The 15,764-nt window shown below is 42.1% G+C and overlaps 1 protein-coding gene across 2 annotated transcripts; it reads right to left on the reverse strand.

The window, feature by feature from the left end:
• Positions 1-6,372: 6,372 nt before the first annotated feature.
• Positions 6,373-10,361, reverse strand: IQCF3 (IQ motif containing F3). Of its 2 annotated transcripts, none has more exons than XM_073009633.1 (7): positions 9,931-10,361; positions 9,026-9,091; positions 8,441-8,602; positions 7,925-7,957; positions 7,738-7,808; positions 7,518-7,565; positions 6,373-6,824 (listed from the first exon to the last, which is right to left on the reverse strand). In XM_073009633.1, the coding sequence occupies exons 5-7, from the start codon at positions 7,753-7,755 to the stop codon at positions 6,426-6,428; spliced, it is 465 nt and encodes a 154-aa protein (XP_072865734.1). In that variant the 5' UTR covers positions 7,756-7,808; positions 7,925-7,957; positions 8,441-8,602; positions 9,026-9,091; positions 9,931-10,361; the 3' UTR covers positions 6,373-6,425. The 2 variants fall into 2 exon arrangements, with proteins under 2 accessions (XP_072865734.1, XP_072865733.1); XM_073009632.1 differs by having other exon boundaries at positions 9,898-10,361.
• Positions 10,362-15,764: the final 5,403 nt, after the last annotated feature.

A 15,764-nucleotide genomic window follows, 5' to 3' on the forward strand; every position in this document is an offset into this window, starting at 1 on the left:
CTCCAAGCTTATCTTGGGACCTTAAGAGGAGAGGATCAGCCAACTTGCAGGTATCTGAGGATACAAACCCATGGCTGGTGTCTGGGCTTGGCTTTAAAAGGTTTTATCTGAGATTCCTTGTGGAACAGACTTCTATCAAAGCCAATCCAAAAAGCCTAAGTAGAAATAGTTATTCTTGCTGCACTTTATGCAAATAATAAGGCTACATATAAAACTAAAGTCTATTTTGCAAACCACTCAGTCCTATGATCACTTGTTTCTTAACAAAAATGAGAACTGGAGAAGGAGAAATTATGTTCCAAAACTTATCATACATTTGTCATTAAATTATAAACTTACTAAATGTTTTTAAGTTTTCACCCACATTGTAGACTAATCCTGTTTTTTCCTGTGAACCAACCAGTAATCTCCAGCTGCATTCAGAAAGAAGAAGGGGATGGGTAATGTAAAAATCTGGATCAATATTCTAGTTTTGAGCAATTATCCTGCAAATCCTGCCAGGTGATGGGAATAAATAGGATGCCCATCACTCAGAGGTTTCCTTTTTGGGAAAGTAAGACCAAGGGAACTAACCAAAGCCAAGCTCCATGCACCCAAATTCTAGAAAACATAACTTTAGTCTCCAGTTATCTGGGCATGTCACAAGACATCCTTTTCTCTCCCTTGTTGGAGAAGGACTCAGTTCCACAGTTGAACCTTAGCATTTGACTTTTGATAAGGAGTCTATGCAACACTCCTGATCTACATTTTTGTCCCAAACTCAATCCCAAGCTTCCGGTCAAAGCCCTAGGAAAAAAAAACTGGATCTGAGGAATCCAGAGGCAGATGATAATGGCAAACAAGTTAAAAGGCACAGCGGAGATAAGCGTGACTGATTCCTGCCTATTAAGCCAAACTTTCAGTTTCGTGGATGGCCTGGTGCTTCTTCCATGATGGATACTCCCTGGCAGGTGCTAACATGTCTTACAAAGATCTTTACACTTTACTCACATTCCCATAGGCTCGTTCACAGGCCTCTACTACAGAGCTCATTGTCCTAATCTTCCAATCTTTTACCTTCTAGGTCCCTGACCGATGGACCAAACCATTTACCACTGTCTATGAACTTGAATATATTTTAACTTCAGTTCCCCACAAACTGATGATAAAGTCCACTGCCCTAAGTTCTCTTCTTTAGGAGGACTTCTCCTCACTTCCATCTTTTAAGACCAGCCTTGAGTGAGACCACACTACAGTGTCAGGCCAGTTTTGCCTTGTACCCACATATTGAGTCAACCTATCTAGGAACCAACATCAATATTTTCCTCTCCCAATATCTGATCATAAGAGAATCCCCATGCACATGCAGGTGTAAGCTAAGGGAGAGGCACTGATGGAATGGTGGTAGATGACACGGAGCTCTGGGCTACCTGCTAATGCAGCTTTCTTGTTTCCCCCAGCTCTGTTCATGTTCAGTCAGGAACATCCCACTTCCGTCTTATGATGGAGTGATGCTGGGCTCACTCACCCTGTGGATATGACAAAAACTAGATTATGATGGACATTTCCGGTTGCATGATCTCTTGGAGTTCCATGGTTGGGCACATCATCTCTATCATAGCCCAGTGTCACACAGGGATCTATTTGACAAAAGGTGTGTAATTTATTGTAGGTGGCATAGAATTGCTCCAGAATCCTAGGAACCTGTGCTATGATTCAAGCAATAAAGTTTGCTATTAAGTTTATATGGCATCTTTTCCCACCACCACTAGAAGTATATTCTAAGACCTACCAGCTCATATGACCCAAGTGGCAGAGCTACTTACACCATGACCCAGACCTACTGCAAAACATTTCCTGCTGAGTCTGATTCAAAACTGACAGCCATTCATGAGTCTGATTCAAAACTGACAGCTCTCCATCTATTACCTGGTTTCCATATGACCCTACTCTAACATGGGCACCCTTGATGATGCCTTGGATCCCCAGGTATCAATGTCACCTCAGACTCAGTGCCCTTTTTCCTTTCGCTAGTATATGGTCACATAATATATACGGAAAAACTGGGTAAATCATTACCATGCACACTTGTTACTGTGTTGCAGAGTCCTTCCTTCTGAGGTCCCAGGCTCTCCTTTGATCAATAAGCATAATGTTTAAACTGGTTCAGATACAGAAACCAGATAAATGCTTGTGACTCTATTGGGATGGTGAATTTCAGCCTCCTGGCAATCTATCTTTGATTTCTTCTGGTTGTATATACTGAGCATACGCTTGTTGGCTGCCTATCTGCTTTGCACCTAGATTTCTCCAGATCTCTCTGTGGGTGAAGACCTGTGACTGCTACCCCACCTTTGCCATTCTTCACATTAATTGTACCCTTCTGGTTTACGATAGATGTATGCTTCTGCCTCTATCAATTTAGGATCCTATTATCTGCATTGCTTTCACTGACCCCAGTTGTACAGAAGCATCTCTTACTAGTAGCCCTTGCCTACCAAGGAGATACCACATTGAGCTTTTCTCTCCTTTTTATTTCTTCCAGAATTCCTGATGATAGGGAAACACATTGTTGTGGGGGTTTTTTTGTTTGTTTTGTTTTTTGTTTTCTGTTTAGACAGAGTCTCTCTCTGTTGCCCAGGCTGGAGTGCAGTAGTGTGATCTTGGCTCACTGCAACCTCTGCCTTCCGGGTTCAGTTGATTCTTGTGTCTCAGTGCCCTGAGTAGCTGAGATTACAGGTGAGTGCCACTGCACTCAGCTAATTTTTGTATTTTTAGTAGAGATGGAGTTTCACCATGTTATCCAGGCTGGCCTCAAAATCTTGGCCTCAAGTGATCTGCCTGCCTCAAGCTCCTAAAGTGCTGGGTTTGTGGGCGTGAGCCACCATGCCTGGCCCAGAGTAAGCTTTTTAAAATTGATGCTGGTGCTTTTCTCACTAGTACATTTTTTATTGATTCATAAAACAAAATGTCCTTTAGGTTTTCCACAGGATATAGTCAACTGGTGGGTTTTCTGGCTTTATGTATTTACTGTAGCATGCCCACTGCTTCTTTAAGCCTTTTTTTTTTTCCTTTTTTTTTTTTTTTTTTGAGATGGAGTCTCACTTTGTTGCCCAGGCTGGCATGCAGTGGCGATCTCGGCTCACTGCAAGCTCTGTCTCCTGGGTTCACGCCATTCTGCTGCTTCAGCCTCCCGAGTAGCAGGGACTACAGGCACCCGCCACCACGCCTGGCTAATTTTTTTGTATTTTTAGTAGAGACAGGGTTTCACCATGTTAGCCAGGATGGTCTCGATCTCCTGACCTCGTGATCTGCCCACCTCGGCCTCCCAAAGTGCTAAGATTACAGGTGTGAGCCACCGCATCCGGCCATAAGCAGATAAGGACTTTAAAGCAGCCATTATAAGTGTGCTCAGGGACTTCAGATGGGGAATCCCACTGGTGCCTGTAATCCTAACACTTCGGGAGGCTGAGATGGGAGGATCACTTGAGCCCAGGAGTTTGAGACCAGCCTGGGTGAGACCCCCATCTGTACAAAAAATTTTTAAAAATTAGCCGGGCATGATGGCAAGCACTCATGGTCTCAGTTACTTGGGAGGCTGAGGTGGGAGGATTGCTTGAGCCCAGGAGGTCGAGGATGCAGTGAGCTGTGATCATGCCACTGCACTCTAGCCTGAGTGACAGAGCAAGATCCTGTCTCAATTAAAAAAAAAAAAAAAAAAGAAAGAAAGAAAGAAAAGAAAAGAAAAAAGAAAAAGAATGTCCACAAACCCCAAATAAGAGAAATACAAAGAAATCTACATTCAGGCACATAATTTTAAAACTGCCAAAAATCAGAGAAAAAGAGAAAATCTTAAAAACAGCTAGAAAAAGAACACATTACATATAGGGACACCACAATACGAAGTTGGCTGACTTTTAATGAGAAACAATGGAACCAGAAGACAATTGAACAGCAACTCTAAAATGCTGGGGGCTGGGAGGAGCCCTTATGACCCAGAATTCCATATCTGGTTTAACTGTCTTTCAAAAATGAAAGCAAAATAAAGACAAAGACAGAGATAATTCATTGCTAGTTGATCTGTCTTACAAGAAATCTAAAGCAAGTCCTTCAGCCTGAAAGGAAATGACACCAGAAGATGATTCAAATCTGCAGAAAGAAATGAAGTGCATTGTAAACAGTAAATATTTCAGTAACTATAAAATGCTGATAAAATATGTATTTTTCTTTTCTCCTTTTCATTTATTGAGATGACATAAGACTGTATAAAGAAATAATTAAAACACTGTATTTTGGGGTTTATAACATATATAAGAGTAGTATATATGACAATAGTAGCACAAAAATTGGGAGAGAAAATGAAACTATATTGGAGCAAATTCACTATATTTAACCAGAATTAAATTAATGTGGACATTAACTAACTAACTAATTGGAATAAGTTAAAATGAACATTGCAACACCTTGAGCAATCACTAAGAAAACCATTTAAAAATAGTTTAAAAATTAACAGAAATTTAAATGGCATGCTAATATTATTTAACACAAAAAAAGATGGTTAAAGAAGAAAGAAACAAAATGGGCATTAGACTTATTTGAAACAAATAATAAAATGACAGGTGTAAATATAATCACATCAGACTAAAGCAAAAGGTAAGATCCAACAATATTCTCTTTGCCTTTAAAAACCTGATTGAAACAAAGCCCAAATGGAGCTCATATCCAAGGTTACCTGCATCTGAGTCTTCCAGGCAGCTGTCTTAACTTTGGCTCAAGTAAACTCTTTAAATTATATTTTGTGCCTCAGCCTCTTCCTTTTAGGTCAACACTTTTTACAGCTGAAGAGTAGTCTGTGATATGCATATACCACAGGTTGTCTAACCATTCACCCATTTGGGTTGGTCCACTTTTTTGGCTATTCTAAAGATATAGAAAAAAAAAAAACTTAGTTTATCCTATCATACATCCAACTATACTCAGCACAGTACTTCACCTCTGGTCACCAAGAAGTGTGTGGGGATTTCTCCCCACGAAGCAATTCTCTGACAGATTCTTCAATGGACACCAGCTTGATGTCCCCTATCTCAATTCAGTTCTGACAATATCTATGTAAAGATAGCGTCAGATCCCGTAGCTTGGGGGGGCTCAGTCCCACAAGACTGCCTCACACTTCAGATGCTAATCACAAGCACAAGTTGTTGCCCTAGAAGATAGAAGGCAACAAAAAAAAAAATCAGAGACCAAGGTGGTTGAAATGAATGCTGTTGCTGTAGTCACTGATGAATGATGACAAGGGCTAGGGCAATGCTACCCAGAGTGTGGTCTGTAGACCAGAACCAGCATATGAGCTGTTTGTTACCAATGAGATCAGCACAGAGATTGATGATAAGCATGGAGAAACTATTATAGCAAATTGAAATCCAATATTATGTGTTCTAATAAATAAAAATAAGGCTTTTGTTCTCTATGACTTTTCCATATATTTTTCTCATAATTCATTTTTAATGTTTTACATATGAACTGGTCTGTGATGAATTGGACATTTTTAAGAAGTGATCCTTCTCCATGGACAGTTTGGGAGACAATGATCTAAGGTGGGTGACTGAGACCAGAAGGAAGTCAAAATCACTGGAGGTGAAAAACAGGGGGTTTGGGAGCATCACAGTCCATGCCAAAGTCCCTGGTTATGGTGCCACACACAGGGAGGTGGTGATGGCGGTGGGAGCCCTGTTTGTGTTCAGGGTCCTGGGGAAGCAGGTGCTGAGGAGGCAGGAGGGAGTCAGAGCTCAGGTGCCTTAAGATCGTGGTATCAGCTGCTTCCAAAAGGGGCATTCCTGTCCATCAACCTCCAAGTTAGCATGAGGCTCACAAACCTTGTATCCAGTTGTCACTAAGGACAGCCTCCTGTGCTTTCCCTGGACAACACTGCTCCAATGAGTGCTCCAATGGCCTGATGGTCTGACTTCTGTCAGGGATTTGGCAAATAGAAACCCAACCTGTGCAAGCCCCAGTTGGCTTCTGATGGTTGAATGAAAGAGTATGGCCTCAGACACAACTGTCTTCCAAGAGGGTGCCCAGATTCTTCAGGAAGGTGAAGCCCATACCCTTCTGATTCCAAGCTCAGGAGACAGGAATGATGCCAGGGCTGTGGAGTGGGACATCTGGCTCTGAACACAAGGACAAACCTTGGGCTGCAATTTCTAATTTGCATGTAAAGGCAGCAGCATATGGCCACCATCAGTCCTCACAGGGGCCATAGGCCCTGCTGGGGCAGGGAGAGGGGAAAGAGGAAGTACTTGCACTGAAGTCTTTCCTCAGGTAGAGAAGGAGAGAAAGAGTGGGACATGAATCCCAGGGGTCCCTGTGGTGAGGGGAATCACTGAGACTCACACAACCTGGTCAGACATTTATTGGGGGCAGTGGAGCCTGTTCACGCCCCAGGCCTTTCAGATTGATAGGATTTCAATGTGGAACTCTGGCTGCTTTGAAGGGATTGCATATTGGACCTGTAAAAAGCTATCAGTCTGGAAGGCAAGGCTGCTCTCTGGGACCTGGAACAAGCGAAGAGAATTGCACATTTGGCGGTAACATTGCCGGCACTGCCACATGCGGATGCACGACTGGAGCTTGACCACTGCCTGCTCCTGGATGACATAGACCCTCAACAGGGCCTGCTGCCGTTGATGGATCCGTCTCTGCACCAGCGTCCTCCACCAGCACTGAATCATCCAGACCCTGAGGGCAGCGACCAGCAGGGTCCTGCGCACCAGGACCCCACGCCACCAGGCCTGGATCTTCCCAGCCGCCTTCACCCTTTTTCTGTGATGCAGTTGTGCAACAAGCAACTGGCCAAGCAAAGCAGAGGACTCCCAGTGAATTTATCACCATCAAGCACAGGTGGTTCTCTAAAGAATCAGCCCTCTCCCTGCCAGTTTTGAGGACCCAGGAGACCTGGGTGGGGTTTGTCCTCTACTTTTGTCCTGTCCATGGCTCTGGACACCCTCAGAGTCCCAGTGCCCTCATCTATGAAACTGGGATATGCTTGATCTGTGGACTTCTTGGGTTCATGGGACTAGGGGAGACACTTTCTGGTTCAGAAGACCCGACTGGAAGACCAGGATGTGAGGAACTGAAGGATTCTTATAAGAATCCATGAACCTCTGCATTTATGGCCTGTGTCTTGGTCCAAACCCCAGCCACGATGCTGCCTCCTAATGTCTTGCAACCCTTCAGGGTCTCCCCTCACCTCACTTTTGTGGACTTCCACTACCATGTCTCAGTCCCTCCTCATTCTCCTGGGCCTTTCCACTTCCTGTGCTGAGCCCCACCTATCATGGCTGTGCACACGAAGCTTCCTCCCCTTTTACCGTCTATCTTCATACCTTACTCAGTTCACCCAGGAGAGGGAGGGCTTGAGGGGATAAGAGGGCAATGCTGAGCCAACCCCTGTGGGACCAGAGATGGAGCTCCATTCTAAGAACTCTGGGGTCAAAGAGTCAATGATCTGCAATTCTCTCACCCTCCTGGGCCCCACCTACCTTCTGCTTCCTCTGTCTTTCTACTGCATCTTCATCTGGACCACCTTTCTGCAATCAGAGTGTGGGTGTGGGGGAGCATGGGTGAGGACCAGCCTGACTGCAAAGTCCCCACAAGTCCAGTTCCCCATTCTTTGCCTGGGTCCTAAGAAGTGGCCTGGTGCTTTCCTGGGCCATGGGACAACTCCCCACCTGTGGGGGAGTGTGTGTGCCTGAGTCTTACACAGCATTTACTGCCCATGGTTTGAAGCAGTGGTTCAGGTGATCATCTCCCTCTGGTTGTTGTTCCCTGACCTTGGCAGGGGCAGGAAAGGTGGAGAAAGAGATGGCCATGATGTCACAAAGGCAACTATGACCAGGGGCCAGGGTGCCTTTTCCAGGCTCAAAATTGATGGATAAAGAGCAAATACCTGGCTCTCTTGTTGACTTCCTTGGGCAATTCTCTGTTGAGGAAAAATTGTGCAAATATCATTTCTCAGATTGTCATCTGCCTGTTAACTTTTTTCATGGTTGCCTTTCCTTCCACAGTTATCTTTAATTTTGATATGCTTGAATCCATTGCCCCTTTACAATTCTGCTTTTGTAGTTTTCTAATAAAGTGCTTTTCCATCCAGCATCATAGATTTTTCTATTAGACCCTGGTCTACCTTTTACATTAAAGTGTTTAAACATTTAATATAGATTTTTTATAAGACATTTACAATTAGAAATGACAAAGGGGATGTTATGTACCACTGACCCCCAAGAAATAAAAATAGCCATCAGAGACTACTATGAACATCTCTATACACATAAGCCAGAAAACCTAGAAGAGATGAATAAATTCCTGGACACATACACCCTCCCAAGACTGAAGCAGGAAGAAATTGATTCCCTGAACAAACTAATAATGAGTTCTGAAATTGAATTAGTAGTAAATAGCTTACCAACCAAAGCAAGCACAGGACAAGAAGGATCCACAGCTGAATTCTATCAGATGAACAAAGAAGAGCTGGTGCCATTCCTACTGAAACTATTCCAAAAAATGGAGGAGGAAAGACCCCTTCCCAGCTCGTTCCATGAGGCCAGCATCATCCTGATACCAGAACCTGGCAACACCAAAACTTTAGGTCAATATCCTTGACAAAGAGTGATGCAAAAATCCTCAACAAAGTACTTGCAAACTAAATCCAGCAGTCCATCAAAAAGCTAATCCACTATGATCAAGTAGGCTTCATCCCTGGAATGCAAGGTTGGTTCAACATATGCAAATCAATAAAATGTTATTAATCACATAAACAGAATTACAGATGAAAACCACATGATTATCTTAATAGATGCAGGAAAAGCTTTTGATGAAATTCAACATCTCTTCATGTTACAAACTGTCAATAAACTAGGTACTAAAGGGACATACCTCAAAATAATAAGAGCCATGTATGACAAACCCACAGCCAACATCATACTGAACAGACAAAAGCTGAAAGCATTCCCCTTAAAAACTGGCACAAGACAAGGATGGCCTCTCTCACCAGTCCTATTCAACATGGTATTGGAAGTCATCGTGTAGCTTTAGAACATCAGGGAAAAAGAACATACTAAAAGTTTCCAGAAAAAAAAAAAAAAAATAGGTCACATCCCACAAACAAAGGAATCAGAGTGATAGAAGACATTGTATTGGTCGGTTCTTGCACTGCTATAAAGAAATACCTTTCAAAAAAAAGAAAAAAATACCTGAGACTGGGTAATTTATAAAGAAAAGAGGTTTAGTTGTCTCACGGTTCTACAGGCTGTCCAGAATGCATAGTGGCTTAATAAACCAATGCAGGAACAGAAAACCAAGTACCACATATTCTCACTTAGAAGTGGGAGCTAAATAATGAGAACTCATGGACACAAAGGGAAACAACAGACACTGGGGACCACTTGAGGGTGGAGAGTGGGAGGAGGGAGAGGAGCAGAAAAGTAACTATTGAGTACTAGGTTTAGTACCTGGTGATGAAATAATCTGTACAACAAACCCCTGTGACACGAGTTTATCTATATAACAAACCTGCATATGTACCCTGACCCTAAAATAAAAGTTAAAAAGCAAAACCAAAACTAAAAACCAACAACAAAAAAGAACTTCATGTACCTTGTTTAAAAAAACTTACAATTATAAATTAATTACAAAATTATGAATAATTATAATCTAGCATTTATAAAAATTATAAACAATTATAAATTAATTATAAAAATTATAATTAATAAAAAAGGACAGTATGCATTTCCTGCCTTATTCTTTCCCAAAAGAATCTCCCATTGCTGAGACAACTATTTTTAACTCTTCTGTATATTTCTCCTATGATTTCTCAATAACATGCTATATTGAAAATTCTTTATTTTCTCTTTTAGATATTACCTCTTGACTTCTTTTCATGAAGCGAAGATTTACCTGTTCCCATCCTTCTGCTCTCCTCTCAATATGATTATAGCATCACAGTTTTTTGTTCAGTAAGTATTCAGTACTTCCATCATTGTGATTATGTATCCCGTCCATGACTTAGCAACATGGCATTGCTATGATGTAGCCTTTCATGCATTTCCTGTCTGTTTTTCCTGGAGCTCTTGATTGCCATGGTTTGTACTAATTTATCCCCAACTTTTCATCAAAACTCGGATAATCCATCAACTCTGCTTTTTTCATGGACCCCTGCACCACTCTGTAATCTGGGTAGCTGCTCTTAAAGCCTACTGCCTGGTCATTCTTCTGGGGTACCCTCTCCCCAGCATCCTAGGAATTTCCTTCCCCTCTTCCCTGTGAGGACTGTCCCACTTACGGATCCCACATGTTGCAGGCACAGTTTTACTGGGGATGCAGAACCACTCTGGATGCTACGGGATAAGGAATTCATAATAGGAATTAGAACATATGCAATTGTGCTAGCATCTGGGGAAAAGAGGGTATGACATTCTAGGTAGAAAATTCTTTTTTGTTCCTTTCTTTTTTTTTTTTTTTTTCTTTTCTTTGGTTTTTCTGAGTGAGGATCTCTCTCTGCCACCCAGGCTGGAGTGTAGGTGCACAATCACAGCTCACTGGTTGCGACCTCCCAGGCTCGGTGAACTCAGCCAATTTTTCCACCTTGGCCTTTGGAGTAGCTGGGACTACAGGCACGTGCCACTGTGCCTGGCTAATTTTCTTGTAGAGATGGAGTTTCACCATGTTGCCAGGCTTGAAAATTATTTTTCTCTCAGGATATTGAGGAATTTGTTACACTTTCTGTTAGAGGTTTGGATCTGTGCCCTTGCCCAAATCTCGTGTTGAATTGTAATCCCCAATGTTGGAGGGGGGGCCTTGTGGGAGGTAATTGGATCATGGGGGTGGTTTCTCAAGGTATAACACCCTCCCCTTTGGTGTTGTCATGGCAGTAGTGAGTGAGTGAGCTAATGTGAGATCTGGTTGTTTAAGTGTGGCACCTCTCCATCTCTGTCTCTTCCTCCTGCTTATGTAAGATGTGCCTGCTTCCCCTTCACTGTCTGCAATGTTTGTAAGTTTCCCAGTGCCTCCTCAGAAGTCACTATGCTTCCTGGACAGCCTGCAGAACTGTGAGACAATTAAATCTCTTTTCTTTATAAATTGCCCAGTCTCGGTTATTTCTTTATTTTTCCTTTTATTTTTAAAGGTATTTCTTTATAGCAGTGCAAGAATTGACTAATACAATGTCTTTTATCACTCTGGAATGTGACCTATTTTTTTTTTTCTTTCTGGAAGCTTTTAGGATCTCCTTTTTCCCTGATGTTCTGAAACTACAAGATGATATACCTAGAGATGTGTTTTAGTTTTGCTAACCGTTCATTGTGTTGGGCACTGGTTTAGCCTTGTAAATTAAAAATTCATGTCATTTACTGGGAAACTTTGTTGTATTTGCTTTTTTTTTTTTTTTATAATTTCTACCCCTCAATTTTTTTAGTTTTCTACGTTTAGAAATCCTATTAGTCAAATCATAGATTGATCCTTGAAGTTTCTAATATTTTCTACACTATATTCCATCTTTTTGTGTCAGTTTCTCCCTGTAAGGTGATGGAATATGTCTTCCTGGCCTTGAGTTTGACTATATGACCTGCTTTGGTCAATAGAAAAATGTAGAATGACAGTATGAAAGTTCTGGACTGGGCTTTAAGAGGCTTGTCCATTTACGTTTGCCATCTTAAACTTTTTGATCTACTTTCTGGTAGTTTTTGATATCTTTTAAAGAGTCATTCCCATCCTCTGAATATTCTTTTTTTATAGCACACTATGCTTGTTTTATTGATTTGTTGTTATCTCTTATGGGTCTAAGAATACTAATGATAGCTGTTAGTGGGGTGTGTGTGTGTGTGTGCGCGCGTGTTTGAGACGGAGTCTTGCTCTGTCACCTAGGCTGGAGTGCAGTGGTGTGATCTTGGCTCACTGCAACTTCCACCTCCTGGGCTCCAGTGATCCTTCTGCCTCAGCCTCCTGAGTAGCTGGGATTACAGGCACCCGCCACCACACCCAGCTAGTTTGTTGTATTTTTAGTTGAGATGGATTTTCACCATGTTGGTCAGGCTGGTGGTCTCAAACTCCTGACCTCTAGTGATTCACCGACCTCGGCTTCCCAAAGTGCTGGGATTACAGGCATGAGCTTGTGTGTGGTTTTTAACCTTTTCTCTTGTCTCTAATATTTCTTCTAAGCCCTTCTCTTCTGTTTTTGTTTTTGTCTCAGTTTTCTCAGATAGAAATCCCAGAACCTTGGGTAAGACAGTAGGATAATGAAACCTGCCTGTAAGCCTTTGGGGAGCTGATTTGGGAGAGAGGGCTGGAGGCTTCTCTATTTAGCCTGTACAGTTGCACATACTCCCTTGGTTTTTGGTGTGGTGCTTCACCACTGCCGCCAACTACGCCTGCATTCCCTGCATTCAGATGCTCTCTGGTTCAACTTATCTAGTAAATAAACCCGTCTTCTGCCAAGGTGGGGATAGAACTCTTGCCTGGCTATACGCATCAAGGAGGAGGATGGGGTGAACATACAATTTCATAAATAAATGTTTATTTCCCACTTAGAGTCTTAGTAGACAGTGCCTCAATTTCACACTAATCATTTTGTAACACATTTTAGTGTCTGTGAACACTTTTCTATTCTGTTTTCAAAATTGATTTAATGAACTGTGGAAATTAATTCTGCAATACATTTTTTTTTTGTTTTTTGCATTAGTTTGTCAAGTTCCCGTAAGTCATGATGAGATTTTGATTAGAATTGACCTTAATTTTATTGTATTGGAATGTGAGTTTCATAGATTACCATGGAGACAAGCGACAATATTACAATGTTAAGAAATTCTATCAATAAATATACTATGTCTCTCCTTTGTTCAGATCTTTTTTTATGTTCTTCTGAGCCGTGGGCAAAGTGGCACTTGCAATGTCAGGGATAAGGAGCGCACTTTGCTTTTGCTCTTCCTTTCTTGTTGCTGGCTGGATTGTGAATGTAATTATTGAGTTTGAAACAATCATTTTTGAATCAATAATGACCTTGGAAATGGAGGCAAAACATAGCAGAGTAACACATTAGAGGGTCCAGGATTCCTCACCCTGTGGAGTGCCATATCAGGTCTGGATCACCTATACCGGACTTACATGGGAAAGAGAAAAAAATCTCATTTATTGAAACCACTGTTTCTTTGGTTGTGCTGTCACTCACAGCCACCTTCATCCTGATATATCTAGGCTCCGCCCCAGTGGTTCTTCGGGTGGGCGGCCCCGGAGCAGCAGCCACAGCATCACCAGGAGTCTTGTTAGAAACACACATCCTGGGATCCTGATACACTGAATCAGAAGTGCTAGGTAGGGCCCAGTAATCTGGGCTGTGACCTATAGGTCAAAGCTGTGACCAATCCACCTTTGATTTACCCTCTGGCCATTCTGATTCTAGGTATGAGCTGATTTACCCACAGAAGATTCCCTTTCACTGTAGTTTTCTGCATTACCGAAATGTTCTGGTCTTCTGTGTGTATTAATTGAGAGACAATTCCACGATTACTGTCAAGAACTCCCTAGGCACACCTTCTGTCAAGTTTCTCATTCAAAAACCAGTGTTTGAAAACCACTTCCTGAAATGTTGCTCATAAAATATTAAGCCCTCTTTGTTTATTAATCCAGTGAAATGTCTTACTCTTTAGATATCTGACCTGGCAAACTGACCTGAGTGAAAATGGGGGTGTCTTGACTCACAAAATTAAAATTTCCAGTAGGACAGCTAGGCAAGCTTCAGGCATGGCTAGGCTTAGTCCCTCCCTTTCCATCCCTTGACTGTACTTTCCTCGGTTGGCTTCATTCTCAGCAAGCTTTTTCTGTGTGGTGCCCCCAGCAGCTCTGCTTACATAATCTCTATAGTTAGCAAACCCAGTAGTTCCAAGACAGCACAAAAGCTGAGGCTTATTGGCCTGATTTGGGTCTCGTGCTCAGCCCTGAACCAATCATATGCATTAAGTGACCATATGCATCAAGTGTTCTGATATTCCTCTAAGCACTTGCACATCCTGGGTTGATGAGCCTGAGTGAGTCATGCCTCCATCATGCAGGAGCAACCACGTTGGTACCTTCTCTAAGGCTTCTCCATCCCATGGTTGTGCGGCTATTGGAGACAAAGGGTCATCATAATTTAGAAAAGCAAATTGATTGTCTGAGGACTGGCTGGTGAAATAATCATCTTTACCAGTCATTTACAGATCCAGAAAATCCAGTGAGTCTAAGAGATGGAAGGAGACATGACATCAGCAGAGAGTAGACAGAGGGAATAGAAGCCAATAGGGAAAGATACTGAGGAATGGAAGAGACAGAGTGAAAGACAACATTACGAGAGGTGGGCAGAGACAGAGACAGGCAAAACCCTATAGAGAAAGAGAGCAGCATGCACCCATGAAGTGGAGGGGCAACAATAGACCCTGCCCCACCACGCTGTGCACACAGACACACTCACACACTTGGGAACACTGCCAGAGAGAAACGATAACACAGAGAGACTGAGGCTGAGAACAACATGCCTATTGGGTATGAGGGATCTAGGGTGGCTGGCTGAGAGAATCATTCAGGGATGGTGGGATAGTTGTTTCTAGGCAGTAGGATTTCAACTGTGCTTAAGTCACAGATCTAAGATCTGGATGGACTTGTGAATCGTGTATTCATTCATCAGATAAATATTTATTAAAACAACAAAAATACAACCACCACCCAGTGAAAATTATTGCAAGGGACTTGAATATACATTTGTCCAAAGACGGTATTCAAATGGAGACCATGCACCTAAGTCAGCAAAATTAGTTGTTAGGGAAATGCAAAATCAAGCCCACAATTAAACATCACATCACACCAACTAGAATGGTTATAATTTTTTTAAAAAAAGAGAAAATGGTGAATGTTGGCAAAGTTGTACAAAAATCAGAACCCTTGTACATTGCTGGAGGGAATGTAAAATGATGTAGCTGCTAGATATTCACAACAGGTTTATTCACGAGAGCCAAAGGTGCAAACATCCAAATGTCCATCAACGATGGATGGATAAGCAAAGTGTGGCATATCCATACAATGGAATATTACTCAGGATAGAAAGTAATAATATATGCTACAACATAGATGAACCTTGGAAACATTATGTTCAGTGAAAGAAGCCAGACACAAAATATTGTATAATTCCATTTATGTGGAAAATCTAGAATAGGTAAATTCATGGAGACAGGTGCAGATTGGGGATGGCCAGGGGCTGGAGATAATGGAAAATGGTAGTTTAATGAATATGGGTGTATTAGTCCGTTTTCACCCTGCTGATAAACACATACCTGAGACTGGGCAATTTATACAAGAAAGAGGTTTGTTGGACTTACAGTTCCACTTGGCTGGGGAGGCCTCACAATCATAGCAGAAGGTAAGGAGGAGCAAGTCACATCTTACATGGATGGCAGCAGGCAAAGAGAGAGCTTGTGCAGAGAAACTCCCATTTTTAAAACCATCTGATCTCGTGAGACCCATTTACTGTCAAGAGAACAGCATGGAAAAGACCCATCCCTATGATTCAATCATCTCCCACCAGGTTCCTCCCACAACACATGGGAATTATGGGAGCTACAAGATGAGATTTGGGTGGGGATGCAGAGTCAAACCATATCAATGGGATTTTCTTTTATTGTGATAAAAATGTCTGAGAACTTTATAGAGATGTTGATTGCTTAACATTGTGAATCTGCTAAATACCACCAAATTGTTAATTTTAGTTC

The sequence above is a fragment of the Chlorocebus sabaeus genome, chromosome 22 (genome assembly GCF_047675955.1).
Source record: "Chlorocebus sabaeus isolate Y175 chromosome 22, mChlSab1.0.hap1, whole genome shotgun sequence".
In the NCBI taxonomy this organism is placed as follows: Eukaryota; Metazoa; Chordata; class Mammalia; order Primates; family Cercopithecidae; genus Chlorocebus; species Chlorocebus sabaeus.